The sequence below is a fragment of the Peromyscus leucopus genome, chromosome 1 (assembly GCF_004664715.2).
Source record: "Peromyscus leucopus breed LL Stock chromosome 1, UCI_PerLeu_2.1, whole genome shotgun sequence".
Lineage (NCBI taxonomy): Eukaryota > Metazoa > Chordata > Mammalia > Rodentia > Cricetidae > Peromyscus > Peromyscus leucopus.
This window is the reverse complement of record NC_051063.1, coordinates 170,603,765-170,624,052: the sequence shown is the minus strand read 5'-3', so window position 1 is coordinate 170,624,052 and position 20,288 is coordinate 170,603,765. Positions and strand designations below refer to the sequence as shown.

Genomic DNA, 20,288 nt, shown 5'->3' with positions numbered 1-20,288 from the left:
CAGTATAATTTAGAAAAACCTGTTAAACCTGTAAAAATGAATGATAGAAAAATTCAAATTCAAACAGAATAAATTAACAGTGAAGTTGTTTCAAGTTTGGATCATAAGGTTACAGAAAGAAAGCCTGTTTTCACACAGTCACCCTTAATTTATCCAGTAGCCATACAGCAGTTGCCTAATCAAATGACTACACAAAATATTTGGGCTCCAATTGAAATGTTAGATTTACAAAGGTTTAAGGAGGCAATAGTATCTTATGGCATGCATTCCCCATATGTAAGGCAAATGTTAAACTCTTGGTCAACATATAATAGAATTGTACCACAGGACTGGCGGGAGCTGGCACAGGCTGTTCTTGAACCCAGTCAAAGGCTCCAGTAGCAAATGTGGTTCAAGGATGAGGCTAAAAACATAGAAAAACAATGGAGGGATAAAGGAATACATGTCTTCCAGGATCAGCTTATTGGAGAAGGCCAATATGCAGGTATACCCATGATGGCCATAACTTCTAGCAAATGAGTGATTACAGAATCAGCTTTTTCAGAACTCAAAGCAGTTGCCCATTGAAATCCTGAATAAGTATCAATGGTATGATGTACATATTTAAATTTTCCAAATTGTGCAAAGTGAAACACATCCATCTGCCAGATTTCATTTATCTGAGTACCCTTTGGGTTACATCCTGCTGGTAAAGGCATCTGATTGCAAAAGGAACAAGTAGGACATTTCCTTACAATTTCTTTGGCTTGTTGCCAGGTTATAAAAAAAATCCTTTTTTAAGCCTTTACTATTGACATGATTTTTTTTATGAAATTCTGAGGCCTCCAGCACATTTCCTATCAATACTTTATCAATCTCATCATTACCTTGTGCTAGAGGGCCTGGCAGACCATTATGGGATCGGATGTGAGTTATATATAAAGGATGATTCCTATTCCTGACTATACCTTATAACTCAATAAATAGTGAAGTTAATTCTGACTCATCAGGGATAAATTCTGCAGTCTCAATATGTAGTACCACTCTTTCAGCATACTGAGAGTAACTATGTTGAGAGGTTCTGAAAAATCCATTAATACCAACAGAGTAGCATACAATTCCGATTTTTAAACTGAATGATGAGGACTTTGGACTACTTTACTTAAATTTTCTGATTTGTAACCTGCCTTTCCTGGTTTGTTTGCATCTGTATAAAATGTACAAGCTCCAGATATGGGTGTTTCCCATATAACTTGAGGCAAAATCCAATCTGCTCTCTTTATAAGATCAATTCTATCGCTTTGGGGATATTTGCTGTTAACCTCTCAAAAAAATATTACTGCAAGCTCTTTGCCAAGGTTCACTTACTGCACATAATTTTTCATTGTCCTCCTTACTCAAAGGTATGACAATTTCTACTGGGTCTATTCCTGGTAATTGATGAAGTCTCAATTTTCCTTTCAAAATCAAGTCAGAGATTTTTTCCATATAAATTTTTAATCATTACTCTGTTTATTTGGTAATATATATATATATATATATATATATATATATATATATATCCATTCCAATACAATATCTTCTCTCTGCATTAAAATTCCTGTAGGAGAATGCCTAGAGGGTAAAATAACCAAAATGCAATCCAGTTTTGGGTTGATATGATCCATGTGTCCTTCCTGTACTTTCTTTTCTACCAAGGCCAATTCATTCTCAGCTTCAGGTGATAATTCTCTTGGACTATTTAAGTCCTTGTCACCTTATAAGTTTTTAAAAAAAATTATTCAGTTCATCATGTTTTACCCCAACAATAGTTCGTAGATGAGAAATGTCTCCGAAATGTCTCCAAATAATCCTTGAAAGTCATTAAGAGTCTGTAGTTGATCTCACCTAATTTGCACCTTTTGGGATCTAATTTTTTTGTAGACCTATTTTATATTCTAAATAATTAATAGAATCTCCTCTTAGTATCTTTTCAGGAGTAACTTGTAATACCCAGCAAGGCAAAATTTTCTTTACTTCTTCAAAAATTCTTTCTAAAGTATCTGCATTTGAGTCAGCTAGAAAAATATCATCCATATAGTGATAAATTATAGATTTAGGAAATTTTTTAGGTATCACTTCCAATGACTGTTGTACAAAATATTAGCACAGGGTTGGGCTATTCAACATTCCCTGTGGGAGAACCCTCCACTGAAATCTTGGGTTTATAACTGAATACCTCAGAGACTTGGGGAAACTGAGAGGTATAAGGAGACTTAGAGGAAGATTTTGAGGAGAGAACTTGAGGACAAGATGAAAGATGAGAAAGACCCAGCTAGGGAAGTACTAGATAAGTAAGGATGAAACGAGAAGGACCTAGATGAGGCAGAATTAAGATGAGAGAAATAAGATAGAACTTAGAAGGGACAGTAGATAAATATAGAGAGAAATCCGGCAAGAAAAAAGCTAGGCTTGAAAATAGAACTGTAGCTGTGTAGCCAGGATTTTATCCCAGATGAATAAAGTAGACAAAGAAAGAGCTTGGTTTCCTCAGATTCATTTCCCAAAAATAATGTTCACTGTTCATAGCTTCTCTTCTAGGCCCCTGGGAAGAATATTATTAAGATGGATCCTTAATAATATTTGAGAATAACCTCCTCTATTTTATTGGACCACCATAGCTTAAAGTTAGATTTCAACAACAAAAAATACAGAAAGCCTACAAACTCATGGAAACTGAATAATGCTCAACCAAATCACCAATGGGTCAAGGAGGAAATAAAGAAAGAATTAAAGACTTCCTAGAATTTAATGAAAATGAATGTACAACATACCTAAACTTATGGGACACTATGAAAACAGTGCTAAGAGGAAAATTCATAGCACTAAATGCCAACATAAAGAAGATGGAGAAATCTCACACTAATGATTTAACAGCACACCTGAAAGCTCTAGAACAAGAAGAAGCAAACTCACCCAGGAGGAAGAGATGCCAGCAAATAATCAAACTGAGGGCTGAAATCAATAAAATAGAAACAAAGAAAACAATACAAAGAATCAATGGAACAAAGAGTTTGTTCTTTGAGAAAATCAACAGGACAAGCCCTTGTCCAAACTAAAGGCAAAGAGAGAGCATCCAAATAAACAAAATCAGAAATGAAAAGGGATACATCACAACAAACAATAAGGAAATCCAGAAATCATTAGGTCATACTTCAAAAACCTCTACTCCACAACACTGGAAAATCTAAAAGAAATGAACAATTTTCTGGATAAGTACCATATACCAAAATTACATCAAGACCAGATAAACAATTTAAATAGACCTATAACCCTTAAGGAAAAAGAAACAGTCATTAAAATCGCCCAACCAAAAAAAGCCAAGGACCAGATGGTTTCAGGACAGAATTCTACAAGATTTTCAAAGAAGAGCTAATACCAATACTCTTTGAATTGTTCCACACAATAGAAACATAAGGAACATTGCCAAACTCTTCTTATGAGGCTACAGTTACCCTGATACCCAAAACACACAAACATGTAACAAAAAAAGAGAATTGCAGACCAATCTCCCTCATGAACATTGATGCAAAAATAATCAACAAAATAGTGGCAAATTAAATCCAAGAACACAGTAAAAAATTTATCCACCGTGATCAAGTAGGCTTCATTCCAGAGATGCAAGAATGGTTCAACATAAACAAACTGAAAGAAAAAAAACACATGATCATTTCATTAGATGCTCAAAAAGCCTTTGACAAAATCCAACACCCCTTCATGACAAAGGTCATGGGGAGATCAGGAATACATGGAACATTCCTAAGTATAATACAGGCAATTTGCAGCAAGCTGATAGGCAACATCAAATTAAATGGAGAGAAACTCAAAGTGATTCCACTAAAATCAGGAACAAGACAAGGATGTCCACTCTCCCCATATTTATTCAATAGAGTACTTGAAGTTCTAGCTAGAGCAATAAGACAACAAAAGGAGATCAAGGGGATACAAACAGGAAAGGAAGAAAACTTTCCCTATTTGCAGACGATATGATAGTATGCATGAGTGACCCTGAAATTTCTACCAGGAAACTCCTAAAGCTGATAAACACCTTCCCATCTTTCTGTGGGAAGATTGATTAGGTGAGTTGAAGTGTGAGGATCATGTCCTTTCCACCTCGCTGTATTTCTAGATTGGTTCTCCCTCTTCTTTCCAATCCCCAAATTCCATCAATTTCATCCAGGCAATCACATGATGCTATGGGAATATGAGACAGGGGGATAGTGATTTTGTTTGGTGAATATCCAGTGTTTCCATGGCTACATCTTTTCTCAGGGTCTCAGTTGTGGCAGCCATAAATAAATCGTCTCTTGTGGTTGTGATCTAAGTGACAGAAGGCCCAGGCTATTGACTCTCAATGGACCAGCTCCTCTGCACAGACCATGGTTTCTGCAGTGGGGTAGGAAGTCAAGGCAGACCCTGTAAGACTCCATTCCCCTCTGCTTGGTGACTATGAGGAACTCAGCCTTGACATTGCAGAAACTCTGTTGGAACTGCACTGCAATCTAAGACATGCCTCCTTCTCTGCCTCTACAGAGATCATATCTGCATATGTCCTGAGGGTTATCTCAGGCTCACCTTCACAAGTATAACCCTCCACTAATACCTTGCTTGTCTAAGCCCATCATGGACACATCCTGGAGGATGAAAACTAGTAAATTACCAGGTTTGAAATTTTGTACCAGAGCCCCCACACACACCCCGTCCTTTTCTCTCTCCCATTTTTATTTAGTAGCCATGTTACAGTGGTTTCACTTTTTGGATAACATGTGTCTCCCAACATCCGTTAAGTATCAATGCCATCCTCAACGCTTCACACCTTGTTGTGAGTATCTGGGGCTCAAATCTCACTACTCAAGAGTGATTATAATGCTAATGTTGACCCGGTGGTATGGTATTTATGATTTGGCTGGCCCTGTATTTGTATCTGGTTTCATTTACATTATGTGTCTGTCATATAGAAATTATTTCCATTCAGATGATGAAAAACTGGAGCTTAAAGTGGTTTTTAAAACTACTTAAATCTGTATGGTTAATCAGAGATAGACCTGGCTACCTGGCTTCAAGGCTAACACTAGTGGTAGGAATAATTGCAGTTAACATTTTTTTCTTCCTGTTTGTATGGTATTTGCCAAAAAAGGTTACTTGATTATTATATTAAGTCTTTAAAAACTATTATGAGGCAGGTGAAGTATGTGATATAATCTAACATCCTAGAATCAGAGGCTGCGGCAGGAGGATTGTAAATTTGAGGCAAGTCGCATTATATAATGAGACCCTTGCCCCCCTAAAAGTTCTCCCAAGCTAGTGGAAGGAGAAAACTAAAGATGAGGATGAAGAGAAACAAAACAGAGACTAGAGTAACTGCAAAGAAAGCTGATGCACCAAAAGTTGGTTCTTCAAAAATGATTAACAACATTAGCAACCTTTTCCAAGATTAACTTTGAAAAAAGGAGATGGCTATTACTAAAATTTGAGACCTCACCATCCATTCTCAAGAATATGAAGAATTTCGAGAGTACTCAGTAGTTATATGCTAACTGTTGAGTGGCCTAGATGCAATGGACAAATACCTACAAACCTGGATTCTTTAGAGATGGAATTGTGAAAGAAACAAAATCGAATAGCTGTATAACCAATAAGATTGAATCAATAAAAATTTGACAAAATTTCAGCCTTTGAAGATAAAAACACTGAAACGAGAGAAGTCCAGCTTACTGTAACAAAGGCCACACATAGAAATCCACAGACAACATTATATTAAATGGGGAGACTGACTCTCTAAGATCAGGAAGAACACAGGATGCTGCTGTGACCACTTCTATAAAAGAGACTCTTAGGAATGCTACACAGAGCCATTAGGCTATAAAATGAAATGAAGGTGCCCAATTATGAGGTACTAAAGATATCTGTAGATGACAGGAACTTGTTCATAGAAAATCCTTAACATTCTACAGAAAGTTCTCAGAACGAAATGAGCAAAACTAGGAAAATTGTTGGCTAATGAAAAGAACATGCCCAAGTGAGCTGTATTTCTGTATACTAATATTGACCATGAAATATTAGATTTTCGTTTTTCCTGGCAGTAGTAGAGCTTCAACCTAGGGCCTTGTGCATGCCTGGCAAGGGTTTAGCCCCTGAGCAAAAGTCCCAGACTTAACGGTGAACAATTGGAAAGGAAATGAAGAAAGTATTTATTTATGAGAGCACCAAAAAGAATAAAATACTTAGAATTAACTCCACCAAAGAGATAAAAGACTTGCACTCAGCAAACTCCCAAATAAGAGATGATGAAAGAAGACAAGAAATGATAGCCATTGGGGTTGATGTGTTGGAAGAATTAATCTCATTATTACCATTGTTCTGAAGTACTGGGATTGAACCCAGGGCTTTGTGCACAGTACTCTAAGCTCTGCCTTCTAATTTGTATTTAGAAACAGAATGTCACTAAATTAATCAGGCTGGCCTTGAATTGGCTGTGGTAGGCACTCTTAGAACTTTGGTACTCCTGCCTCAGTCTTGGGTGGCTGAAATTACTGGCATGAGTCAGCTTGTCTAAAAGACTTTTTTAAAAAATAGATGACAGTATCCCTGAATGTTGTCTATCAGTTATATACACATCAGATCAAAACCCCAATGGCATTTTGGACAGAAATAGAAAAGTCCATTCTAGCTGTCCTGAACTCACTATACAGATCAAGCTGGCCTCAGTCTCCAAGAGATCCACCTGTCTCTGCTCCCAAGAGCTGGGATTAGAGGCAAGCAACCACATACCTGGCTTTAAAAGTATCTTGAAAAAGAAAAAGGAATAAAATTGCAGGACATCCTATATGATTTCACAATTTTTGTACAAAGCTGCAACAATCAAAATAGTCTACTGCTGACATAAAGGCAGACATACAGATCAGTGAAAAAGAATCGGAAAGCCCAGAATTGCTCATGCACACTCGCCATGATTAAATTAAAGACTAGTTGATACACTCAATATGTGTGTTTATGGGGCACAGTTTTGCATATATATTATAATGTGTGTCAGATCTGAGCAGTAAGCATATCCACCATTTCATCTGTCACTTTTTCTGTTTGTTACAAACGTTCGTTGCTGGCTCTTTTGAATTACTTGGTGAGAAACAGAGTTGCCCTATTGAGTTACAGAACTTGGAAGGCATTCTTGCTGTCCATCTGACCCTTTGTGACCAGATGAGTTTTGATCAGGCTGCTAAGATTGTTCAAGGATGAAGGAATAATCAGTTAAACAAGGGATGTTGGGAAAATGGGATATCCAGGTAAAAGAATGAAGTTAAGCCTTCATCTAACAACATATAAAAATCAACTCTAAATGGATCAAAGACCTAAAATGGATCAGAGCTGAAAGTCATCAGACTTTTAGGAGACAGGATGAAAGCATCTTGACATTGGATTTCGAATGATGTCTTTGTTATGATGCCAGATGCATCATATGGGCCTTTTGGCTGCATATATGTCTCTGCAAACATGCATGTTTGGTACCTGAGGAGGACAGAAGAGGGTGTTGAATTCCTTGGAACTTAGTTACAGACAGGAATAACCTCCCATGTGGGTGCTTGGAATTGAACCCCTGTCCTTTGGAAGAGCTGCTAGGGCTCTTAACTATTGAACTATCTCTCCAGTCCTATATATATAAATATATATATATACATATATATATGTATATGTATATATATTTGGTTTATAGAACTGGAGAGGTAGCTCAATTGTTACACATCAAACACACATACTACTACTACTACTACTACTACTACTACTACTACTACTACACACCACAAATAAACAGTTATCAGAAAAAAAAGTCTTGTGCAAGGAGGTCATGCTGCAAATGTGAGCATGAGGATAAGAAACTCAATATAATGGCCAACAAGATGGCTCAGTTGGTCAGAATGCCTGCCGTACTTCCCCCCCGGTACCTACCCCCAACTGCCACAAAGAAAAAAAATGCACAAGAGATGACCGGCCACACTATTGGAGGCCCATGAACTGTAGACTAATGGCTATGGAACCCCTATGGGACTGGACTAGGCCCTGTGAATACAGAAGACAGTCGTTTGGCTCGAACTGTTTGGGTGGTACCCGGGCAGGGAGATCGGGATCCATCCCTGGGGCATGGGCAGGCTTTTGGGTTGCGGTGCCTGTGGAGTGATGCCTTGTGCAGCCTTGGTACAGTGGGAAGGGGCTTGGACCTGCCTAGGCTCAGTGTGCCGGGCTCTGCTGACTCCCCATGGGAGTCCTTGATTTGGGGGATGTGCTGGGAGGGGGGAGAAGGGAGGAGGTGGGTTCTGTGGGTGGTATGTAGAGTGAGCAGAAAATTTCTTAATAAAGAAAAATGAAAAAAAGAAAAGGAAAAAGAAAAAATGCATAAGCAAATGTGGGCCAGTGAAATGGCTGTAGTGGGTAGCCATTACAGCTTTGATCTGGAAGTTGCAACCCCCATTGAGGCTTCGGTAACTATCACGCCTACAAGGCGGGGCCAAGAGAGGGCCCTGAAGACCCAAGATCTGGATGGACCAGCTCTCTCTGTTCCTGGACCCTGGACAGTGGAGGTTGACTGAGCAGAGCTCCAGAGAACACCACTGGATTGTGATACACCTTCCCCAGACCCTGCGACCTACCTATCCCTTCATTTGTAAGTTACACCACTAATAAACTTTCCTTTTAACTACGTAGAATGGCCTTAATAATTTCACCAATAAATAGCTTAGCAGATAATAGGCTTGCTCACCCACCTGAGTTCAATCCCCTGTCCATGGAGAAGTAGCTCCCACAAATTGTCCTCTGACATCCGCACACTAGGTGTGGAAGGACATATAGAGTAACATGAATATGTTACTAGGGTTGACTGTGTGTCTGACTCAGACCCTAAACTCTTAATCACATTGCATTTCTATTTGATATATTGACATCTATTGTTGTTAATATTGACCGGGTCTCACAATGTAATCTGGGTTGGCCTTGTACTTCTTTTTTTTTAATTAAGAGATTTTTCTATTCCTTTTACACACCAACCACAGATTACCCTGTCCTCCTTCCTCCCGCCCCCTAGCCTTCCTCCTCATAAGAACCCCAATTTCCACCTTCTCCAAAGCAAGGTCTCCCATGGGGAGTAAGCAGAGCCTGGTACATTCAGTTGAGTAGCCTTGTACTTCTATGCCTCCTGCTTCATGCTCTCTCTCTTTTGAGACAGGGTCTCATTATGTAGCTCTGGCTAACCTGAAACTGATTACAAAGACCAGGGTGGTTGGGAACTCATAGAGATCCAACTGACTCTGCCTCTGGTGTGTGGGGGGTTAAAGGCATGCAGCACTGTGCTCACCTTGCTTGGTGTGTTATCATGACATTAACATGCATCCATCACCAAGCTGGCTGTATTTGTATCTTGAATCATTTTTTTCTCCGTGTGACTTTGACCCAGTCTGTACTCTGTTGATAAAGAAACTGCCCCCATCCCCAACGCTATGGAGTAAGAATGGAGCAGAGATCACTCACCTATTATGTTCAGAGTGATGCGGTCACTCCTCTTGTTAACGAATCCCTTGGTTACCTCACACTGATAGTCCCCTGAATCCTCACTCCTGGCAGGGTCTATTTGGAGGGTGCTGTTGTTCAGGGACAGCCTCATCCTATTTGTGATTCTTAGACACTGAGTGTTGAAGAGCCAATGGATGGAGATCCCAGTGCCATTTGACAAGCAGGTCAGAAATATAGACATCAGGTCTTGGACTGAGGTGTTGGTGACTTGGATGGAGGGTGGAGTCACTGGATCTGTGGATAAATAGTTGAGGGGAACAGCTCAGAGTCCTTCACCCTCAGAAATCTCATCCAACTCACAGGGCCCATAGAATGAAGTGGCATGCAAGATCACATGTTTGGGTTCAAGATATGTTCTGTAAGGAGAGATCTGAATCTTACTCCTACCAAGATCACCCATAGTGACCCTAACAGGGTATTTGTGTAGATTCCACACTATGTGCCTCTTCAGCCCACATGTCCAGAAATCTCATGGTTGGGGGTATATATTTCCCAATGATTTTTGTGGAAATTCTTGCTCACACTTTCTGTGAGTGTGAACAGTCAGGTCCCTCTTTTATGAAATAGCCCAACTGAATCACCAATGAGTCAAGGAAGAAATAAAGAAATTAAAGATTTCCTAGAATCCAATGAAAACGAATGTACAACATACCGAAACTTATGGGACACTATGAAAGCAGTGCTAAGAGGAAAATTCATAGCTCTAAATTCCCACATAAAGAAGAAATCTCACACTAGTGACTTAACAGCACACCTGAAAGCCCTAGGACAAGAAGCAAACTCACCCAGGAGAAACACACGCCAGGAAATTATCAAATTGAGGGCTGAAATCAAAGAATCAGTGAAACAAAGAGTATGTTCTTTGAGAAAATCACAAGATAGACAAGCCCTTATACAGACTAACCAAAAGGCAGAGAGAGAGAGAGGAGAGAGAGAGAGAGAGAGAGAGAGAGAGAGAGAGAGAGAGAGAGAGAGAGAGCATCCAAATTAACAAAATCAGAAATGAAAAGGAAGACATAACAACAGACAACAAGGAAATCCAGAGAATCATCAGGTCATACTTCAAAAACCTAAACTCCACAAAATTGGAAAATCTTAAAGAAATGGTTGATTTTCCGGATAGGTACCACATACCAAAGTTGAATAAGACCAGATAAACTATTTAAATAGACCAATAAACCCTAAGAAAATAGAAACAGTCATTAAAAGTCTCCCAACCAAAAAAAGCCAAGAACCAGATGGTTTCAGTGCAGAATTCTACCAGACTTTCAAAGAAGAGCTAATACCAATACTCTTCAAATTCTTCCACACAATAGAAACATAAGGAACATTACCAAACTCTTTTTATGAGGCTACAGTCACCCTGATATCCAAACCACACAAAGATGCAACAAAGACAGGAATTACAGACCAATCTCCCTCATGAACATTGATGCAAAAATACTCAATAAAATAACTGAATCCAGGAACACATCAAAAAACGTATCCACCATTACCAAGTAGGCTTAGTCCCAGGGGTGCAAGGATGGTTCAACATATGAAAATCAGTCAATGTAATACACCATATAAACAAACTGAACGAAAAAAACACATGATCATCTCATTGGATGCTGAAAAAGCCTTTGACAAAATCCAACACCCCTTCATGATAAAGGACTTAGAGAGATCAGGAATACAGGGAACATACCTAAACATAATAAAGGCAATTTATAGCAATACAACAGCCAACATCAAGTTAAATGGAGAGAAACTCAAAGCAATTCCACTAAAATCAGGAATAAGACAAGGCTGTCCACTCTCCCCATACTTATTCAACATAGTACTTGAAGTTCTAGCTAGAGTAATAAAACAACAAAAGGAGATCAAGGGGATACAAATTGGAATGGAAGAAGTCAAACTTTCACTATTTGCAGATGATATGATAGTATATATTAATGACCCTAAAAATTCTACCAGGAAACACCTACAACTGATAAATTCCTTCAGTAAGGTGGCAGGATACAATATTAACTCAAAAAAAAATCAGTAGCTCCCTATATCGAAATGATAAATGTGCTGAGAAAGAAATCAGAGAAACATCACACTTTACAATAGCCACAAATGATATAAAGTACCATTGGAGTAACTCTAATCAAGTGAAAGACCTGTATGATAAGAACTTTAAATCCCTGAAGAAAGAAATCAAAGAAGATATCAGAAAATGGAAAGATCTCCCATGCTTATGGACAGGAAGAATTAACATAGTAAAAATTGCAATCTTACCAAAAACAATCTACAGATTCAATGCAATTTCCATCAAAATCCCAACACAATTCTTCACAGATCTGGAAAGAACAATACTCAACTTTATATTGAAAAACAAAAAACCTAGGATAGCTAAAAGAATCCTGTACAATAAAACAGCCTCTGGAGGCATCATGATCCCTGACCTCCAGCTCTACTATAGAGCTATAGTAATAAAAACAACTTGGTACTGTCATAAAAACTGACACATGGAGCAATGAAATCAAATTGAAGACCCTAAAATTAATCCACACACCTATGAACATATGACTTTTGACAAAGAAGTCAAAACTATACAATGGAAAAAAGAAAGCAACTTCCACAAATGGTGCTGGCATAACTGGATGTCAACATGCAGAAGATTGCAAATAGATCCATGCACAAAACTCAAGTCCAAGTGGATCAAAGACCTCAACATAAATCCAGTTACACTGAACTTGATGGAAGAGAAAGTAGGAAGTAGTCTTAGACTCACTGGCACAGGAGATTACTTCCTAAATATAATACCAGTAGCACAGACTCTGAGAGCAACAATGAATAAATGAGACCTCCTGAAACTGAGAAGCTTTTGTAGAGCAAAAGACACAGTCAAGAAGACAAAATGACAGGCTACAGAATGGGAAAAGATCTTCACCAACCCTACATCTGACAGAGGGCTGATATCCCAAATATATAAAGAATTCAAAGAGCTAGACATCAAAATACTGAACAATCCAATTAAGAATGGGCTATAGAGCTAAACAGAGAATTCTCAATAGAAGAAGCTCAAATGGCTAAAAGACATTTAAGGAATTGCTCAACATCCTTAGTCATCGGGGAAATGCAAATCAAAATGACTCTGAAATACCATCTTACACCTGTCAGAATGGCTAAGATCAAAAACACTGAAGACAGCTTATGTTGGAGAGGATGTGGAGCAAGGGGAACACTCCTCCACTGTTGGGAACGCAAACTTGTACAGCCACTCTGGAAATCAATATGGCGGTTTCTCAGAAAATTGGGAATCAATCTTCCTCAAGACCCAGCTATACCACTCTTGGGCAAATATCCAAGGAATGCTCAATCTTACCACAAGAACACATGCTCAACTATGTTCATAGCAGCATTATTCATAATAACAAGAACCTGGAAACAGCCTAGATGCCCCTCAACTGAAGAATGAATAAAGAAAATGTAGCACATATACACAATGGAGTAAAAAAACAATGATATCATAAAATTTGCAGGCAAATGGATGGAACTTGTAAATATCACCCTAAGTGATATTTTCACCTGGACTCAGAAGGACAAACATAGTATGTACTCACTCATAAGTAGATACTAGATGAAAGGCAAAGGATAACCAGACTACAACCCACAGCTCCAGAGAAGCTAGCTAACAAGGAGGGACCCTAAGAGAGACACACAGATAGCCCAGCAAAGAAGAAATAGATGGAATCTACTGTCAGTCTGACCGACAGGTAGGGTGGCAGCAGGACCGGTCCAGCCAGTCTCTCCCTGGGGCTGAGCAGGATGATGAGTGTCAACAGCCCAGACCCCCCCATTCCACCAGAGAGAAACACACTGGACTGGGAGTCTTGTTGAAGCAGAAACTCTTGCTTTATTGCATCAGGAGTGAATAGGTTGGGGTCACAGGGGGGATGGGGTGAGGATAGTGGGCCAATGAGATGATGTCATTTCAGCAGTTACTAGGCAGAGACGATTCTAGGTTGAGTATTGCTGAGTCACTCTTGTGTGGAAGTCATGTCCCAGGACAGGTCGCCAAACTTGAGCTAGGCCCAGAAAGTTACACTGGGCCTCACACCTGGGCCTTATGGGACCCACCACCTCCCCCTTTTGTTTTTTTAAGACTTGGCCCCTGTCTTAGGTCATCCCCCACTTGGAGATCTTACCTGTCATTGAGTACCATGTACAGTAAATTGGGGGGGGGGGTTGCTCCATGACCTTCTTAGGTCGTCTCAGCCTGCCTGAGAGCTTGCCTATCATTGGTCAAGTGAAGAGCAGAAGAAGGGCGCTCATAGGAGGATACCCAGCCATGGGAGGTACCAGATTTCTGAGTGGTCAATCTTTGTTGGCATATCTCAACCTGATTTATCTTAATTGCCTCTAACCTCTGGTGGATAAATTGTGTGAACTTATTGAATACACAAGGCCCAATGGTGAGAAGGGGAATACAGAGAAGAAAGGGTTCAAGAAGGGGAAGTAGCTAAAGTAAGAATCCATGAAGGCCTGTCCACCAGAGTGGCCAAAACAGGGTTCAGATCCCCACTGGGTGCCTTCCAAGGCAGAACCAAAAGTACCCCAATGGCCAATGCCATTTTTGGTGGCAATCCAGTAGGTCTTATTATCAGTCTTTTTAATGAATTCATGCACCTTGGTGTAGCAGGTGGCATGCATGGATCAGTAAAAGGAGGTGCAGGGGCAGAGTCCAGGTTTGCCATTTACCATGGGTATGATTTTAGGCTTCAGCACACTTACCCACTTGTTGGACCCAGAAACCTAGGACCCAGAGGTATCAATGAAATTATGGGCAATTTTAGCACCACAATCTGACTGACTGATGGGAGACCCGCTTATGTATGAAATTTCAAATGTTCCCCCATTGCAGTCACAGGGCCTCCCCATCATCTTGTTTAGGATGGCTCTGGCATCATGTGGGTTACCAAATCCTCCATCATTGGGCTGGGCAATTAACACAGCATCAGGACAAGCAGCAGCATCTGCATCTTTAGTCGTTTCTGAGGAAGAAGCAAAAAGACTATCCTCTAGGGTGGAACACTCCCTGGAGCCATCATTATCATTGTCCCCTTTTGGGGGTAAATATTTGAGGTCTCTGGCCAGTACCCAGATGGGTCTCTTTTCATTTTGAGAAAAGACACATCTAAACCCTCTTCCTGCAGTGAGGAGTGGGTCTGCCTTCTCCAGGCCCCAGTTAAGGGGTCCCTCCACTTGACCCAGATGATACTGTAGGTAACAGATGAGGACCAATGTTTTTGAAAAGAAGGCAAATATTTATCTTCCTTAGAAAAATTTAAAATATTTAAGGTTAATAATGCCTTTCTTAGTTGATCATGTGGGGGTAGAGATTCCAACTTTTGTTTTTGTAATTGGGACTTAAGTGTTTGGTTGAATCTTTCCACGATGGCCTGACCCCTAGGATTATAGGAGATGCCAGCAGAATGAGAAATTTTCCAGGTGTGTAGAAAATTTATAAAGGCTTTGCCAATAAAGTATGGGTCATTATCTGTTTTGATTTGGCTAGGTAAACCAAGGGTAGCAAAGCATTGAAGCGTATGGCTAATTGCATGTTTGGATTTTTCCCCCGGCATGGGCTGATGCCCAACAGGCACGGGAGAAAGTATCTACAGAAAGAAAAACATATTTAAGTTTTCCAAATGGAGAATAATGTGTGACATCAATCTGCCAAAGATGATTGGGGCAAAACCCTCGGGGATTACTCCCCATCTTTTGGAGGGGAGGGATCTGAAGAAAGGACTGACAAGACTTACAGGTCTGGACAATTTTTTTGAGATCTTTAACCAGTGCCTGAGGAAACTCATGTTTTAGGCCTCTCCAATTAACATGAGTAAGTAGGTGGAAATCTGTGGCCTCAGTAACAGTAGTACATTGAGGCATAGAAGCCAGATGGTCAGCCAGCTGATTTCCTTTGGAAAGAAGTCCCAACAAATTTTGGTGGCCTCTAATGTGTTGCAAATAAATGGGATTGAGTCTCTGTTTAAGTAGGGAGCAAGCCTGAATCATAAGAAGAGAAATGGGGTTGGAATCTAATTTAGTATGGGCTTCAACCAGGTTTGGCAAAAGATTTACAACATAAAGGCTCTCAGAGAATAGATTAAATGACTCTGATATGGAATCTAGCACCATAACAACAGCAAAAAGTTCCTTAAACTGTGCAGAACCTTGTGGGAGATTGTTTTTATAGGTATAGGTTTTTCTTCTCATCCAAGGGGTGGGAACATAACTAGGGAAGCCACCAAATGTCCCCCGTCAGTAAACACTGTAAGAAAATTGGGGTTTGGGTGGGGCAGAAAAGTTCTAGGGGGCCTCCATTGCAGATGGGAGAAGGAACTTATCCATTTATAAGGGCCATGATGACAATCAACCTTCCCCAGAAACCCCTCAAGGACTATGGCAATTTTGCTATTATTTTTTTGAAGCCAGGTAAAGTTAGTAATTTTAAGTGGAACAATAACAGAATGAGGTTTTGTGCCAAATATCCTGACAGAAATACCCCTACCCTTAATACCATTAATAATGCAATCAGCTACCTGGTTGGTCAGGAAGTAAACCCAGGGGGCTCCACCCACCGAGAGGTAAACCCAATGAATGGTTTCTCCCTCTTGTGCTAACAGCACAGTGCATAAGGTTTCCCCCAGGAAAAATACACAGGGAGACAGGCAGGTCAGGGTCGAATCTCCTTAGGGCCGCTGTATCAATGACTTGTTGAACCTGTTGTAAGATTTGTAAATGGTGGGAGGATAAGGTAATCTGGGATGAAAGGTCAAGGCCCTTAAGGAGTTCATTTAAAGGGGTTAACTGCTCTGTGGGCACAGAGATCCACGGCCTCAGCCAATTTATCTCTCCCAGCATCTTTTGAAGCTGAATTAAGGTATAGGTTTCTTGAATAAGTAACTGGTGTTTAGCTGGGAAAACTGTATCAAGGGACAGGAGAGTGCCCAGAATTTTTTTTTTTCTTTCGAGACAGGGTTTCTCTGTGTAGCTTTGCACCTTTCCTGGGACTCACTTGGTAGCCCAGGCTGGCCTCGAACTCACAGAGATCCACCTGGCTCTGCCTCCCGAGTGCTGGGATTAAAGGCATGCGCCACCACCGCCCAGCCGAGTGCCCAGAATTTTAAAGGGGGAAATGGACTGTACTTTATCTGGAGCCACCCTAAAATTATGATATTTCAAGATGGTAAGGCAATTAGTGGTGAGGTCCTGAAGGCCCATCAAAGTGGGGCTTCCTAGAATAATATCATCCATGTAAATATAAAATAAAACGTCAGACATCTCATTAGGGAGAAAAAAATATGTGACATAAAGTACTGACACATAGGGGGGCTGTTAGCCATCCCCTGGGGCAGAACAGTCCACTCAAACCTTAAGTCTGGGCCCCAGAAGTTGCTAGAGGACAGGGAGAATGCAAACTTCTCCATATCATCTGGATGTAATGGAATGGAGAAAATACAATCCTTAATATCAATAATAGTCAGATAATATGTATTAGGGATGTCAGGTACCCAGGGAAGTCCCCTTTGGGGGGTCCCAAATGGGATCTTTTTTTATTGATTTTTCTTAAGTCATGCAGGAATCTCCAGGAACCATTAGCCTTTTTTATAACAAAAACGGGAGAGTTCCAGGGGCTGGTGGATGGCTGAACATGCCCCAAGGACAATTGTTTAACCAGAGCATCAAGCTGTTGTAATTTAAAGAATGGTAGAGGCCACTGCTCAACCCAAACAGGTTCCCCAGGTGTCCACTGAATCTTTGGTACCAGGGGAGAGCAGTGGCTTTTAGAATTGGGGGTGAACCTGGGAAGTTCTGAGCTTCTCAAAATAGGGATCATCCCTATAATTGGGGTGTGTTTCCTGCCCCTCCTCAAAGTGCTGTTGGTACTCTTCAGTGTCAAGCACGTCCTGATAAGGGACCTTATGGTCTGTGATGATAAAGGCCTCAGCTTCCCCAAAGATGTCCTGGCCAAGAAGGTTGTCAGTTACACCAGGAATCACAGGGGGTGCACCTCCCCATAATTACCATCGGGGTCGGTCCAGGACAACCAATTAGCTGTCTCCTATGACACAGAATGCCTCCCCCAATGCCAAGCATGTGGGATCCGGAAACCAACTGCCAGGAGGGGACTTCCTCCTTTCGGATGCATCCCCAGTGTCTATGATAAAATTAAAGGTTTTTCCTTCAATGGTTAGGGTCATCTTGGGCCTTAATATGGGCACCAAGGGTATGGTTCAGTGGGCTTTGACCATCTCTTTCCCCTTATTTAACAGGGCTGGGGATCACCCCTGGGAGGTGCCCCTTGGAAGTTGAATTTAGATCTATAGTCTTTTGCCCCAGTGGAACCCCTTCTTACACCTGGGGCATGGGGTGTGGGGCAGGCCCGATTGGGGAGGAACCATGGAGGTGCCTTTAGCATGGTTAGGACACTCTCTTTTAAAATGGCCTTCCTCCCCTCCACCAAAGCAGGACCATTTTCCTCCCATGGAGACTTGCTAGAGGGCACTGATTAAGGTTGTAATCTGTTCCCGATTAGCTGCCTGCATGGCTACTGCCATGGTTTGGACCGGGTGAGTAGAGCCAACATCTCAGGAGGCCACAATCCATTTGCTAATTTCCTGATCACTTAATCCAGCACAGGCAAGCTTATGATCAGTGTTCATGCATCCAATACCAACATTTTAACAAATTTATTCCTCAGCTCCTTGGGAAGAAACCTTTCTGGAAACTCTTAGTGACCCTTTCAACAAATGTCACTAAGTCATTGCTGATCTCTGATGGACCCCGGATATAGGAGCCTACATGGGGCCTTCATCCAATATTTTCCAAGCAGCTATCCCAAGTGCCCTAACTTGATCTTGATGGGGGCAGGAATGGCAGCCTGCTGGAGGCCAATGGAGTACTGGTCGGAGGTACCGGACAGCATCCCAAAGGTGATAGGAATTTGAGGGTTGGCTGCTTGATTTCTCTCTGCCTGGACCCTGCACTCCTCTAGATAGAAGGCATCCCATTTCAAGTAGAGAGGTCCAGGGAGGACTGCTTTGGCAAGGGGCTTCCAATCCCAAGTGGTCAAGGCTTGATAAGCCAGACCCAGAAGGACAGTCTCAGCCCAAGGGGAATTTGGCCCGTCCTCTGAAACAGCCTTTTTAAGGTCCTTAAGGTCCTGAGCCTCCCAGGGATACCAGGCAAGTGGGCGATTGCCGCCAGGGTTAATATTAACAGGAAAGATGCCAGTCACATCTCCTGGGGCCGCACCCCACCCAGAGTAGGGCAAATTTGGGGGAATGGAATTCAGGACAGAGGGGGTGAGGAATGGATTGGTAGGGAGAGAGGATGTTGAGAGGCCCTTTGAAGACCAGAGGCACCATCAAAGGGATCAAGAAATGGATACAATGAGCCAGATGAGCCAGGCTGACTCAGGGTTTTGGGTTGGGTGTGGCCTGAATTTTTATGTCTCTTTCCTCCCTGGGCTGTTTCCTCTCCTTGAGGTCTCCCTATAGGCTCCTACTCCTTGTAGGGCTCTGGACTTATGTCTCCCTTCTTAGAGTTTTCCGAGGTAGCCACTGGCCTTTTCTCCTTAATGGACCTTGATGGAAAGCAGCCTTTTAAGGCAGTAACAATTGGGATAGCTCCCAGTGGAGGAATCTCTCCTCTGTCAACCCAGGCCCTGTGAATCAGGGTTTCTATTCTATCCCAGGTGTCCCAATTGAAAAGATGGCCATCAGGCAATCATGGGGAGATCTTAATGAGGTAAGTCCATGTCTGGAATGCCTGACTATCAGAAAGGTTGAGACCCCTGCTCTTTAGCAGTATTTGTAGGGACTCTAAGGCAGGATTTAGTTTAGAAGACTGTCCTATATCTTATGGGGGTACACTCACCCGCAGACTGATTGGCCTATCATCGTTCTTCCATTCCTCACATGGGGCATCAGTCTGTCTGTCTGACTGACAGGTAGGGCAGAAGCAGGACCAGTCCAGCCGGTCTCTCCCTGGGGCTGAGCAGGATGATGAGTGTCAATGGCCCATACCCCCCCCCATTTCACCAGAGAGAAACACACTGGACTGGGAGTCTTGTCGAAGCAGGACCTCACTTTATTGCATCAGGAATGAACTTATATAGGTTGGGGTGACAGGGGGGATAGGGTATGGATAGCGGGCCAATGAGATGATGCCATCTCAGCAGTTACTAGGCAGAAGCGATTCTAGGTCAGGTAGTGCTGAGTCACTCTTGTGCGGAAGTCATGTCCCAGGACAGGTCACCAAACTTGAGCTAGGCCCAGGAAGTTACACTGGGCTCACACCTGGGCCTTATGGGGCCCAGCAATCTACAGGAGCAAACTGGGAGTGAAGGGGGTAATGGACAGCTAAGAATGGGGGATGAGACCATAAGGAAATGGGAGGGTCAAGCTGGGATAGGGACAGAGCAGGACAGCAGGGAAAGAGATACTGTGACAAATGAAGACATCATGGGAATATGAAGAGGTAGGGTGTCAGGGAATCTCTCAGGAATCCACGAGGATGACCCCACTTTGGACTAATGGCAATGATCAAGAGAGCTTTCTGGACTGGTCTACTCTGGTGACTGGTCTAGGGAATACCCTAACTGTCATCATAGAGCCTTCATTCAGGCACTGAGGGAAGCATATGCAGAGATCCACAGCCAGGCACCAGGCTGAGCT

At 41.7% G+C, this 20,288-nt stretch overlaps 1 protein-coding gene across 1 annotated transcript in view; it reads right to left on the bottom strand.

Annotated features, from left to right (window-relative positions):
• Positions 1–9,526: 9,526 nt before the first annotated feature.
• LOC114688528 (carcinoembryonic antigen-related cell adhesion molecule 1-like) overlaps positions 9,527–20,288 on the bottom strand; it is an 875,221-nt gene continuing 864,459 nt past the window's right edge. The window contains exon 2 of the mRNA XM_037210996.1: positions 9,527–9,810. Coding sequence (XP_037066891.1) covers positions 9,527–9,810 — 284 coding nt within the window. The remainder of the gene's footprint in view (positions 9,811–20,288) is intronic.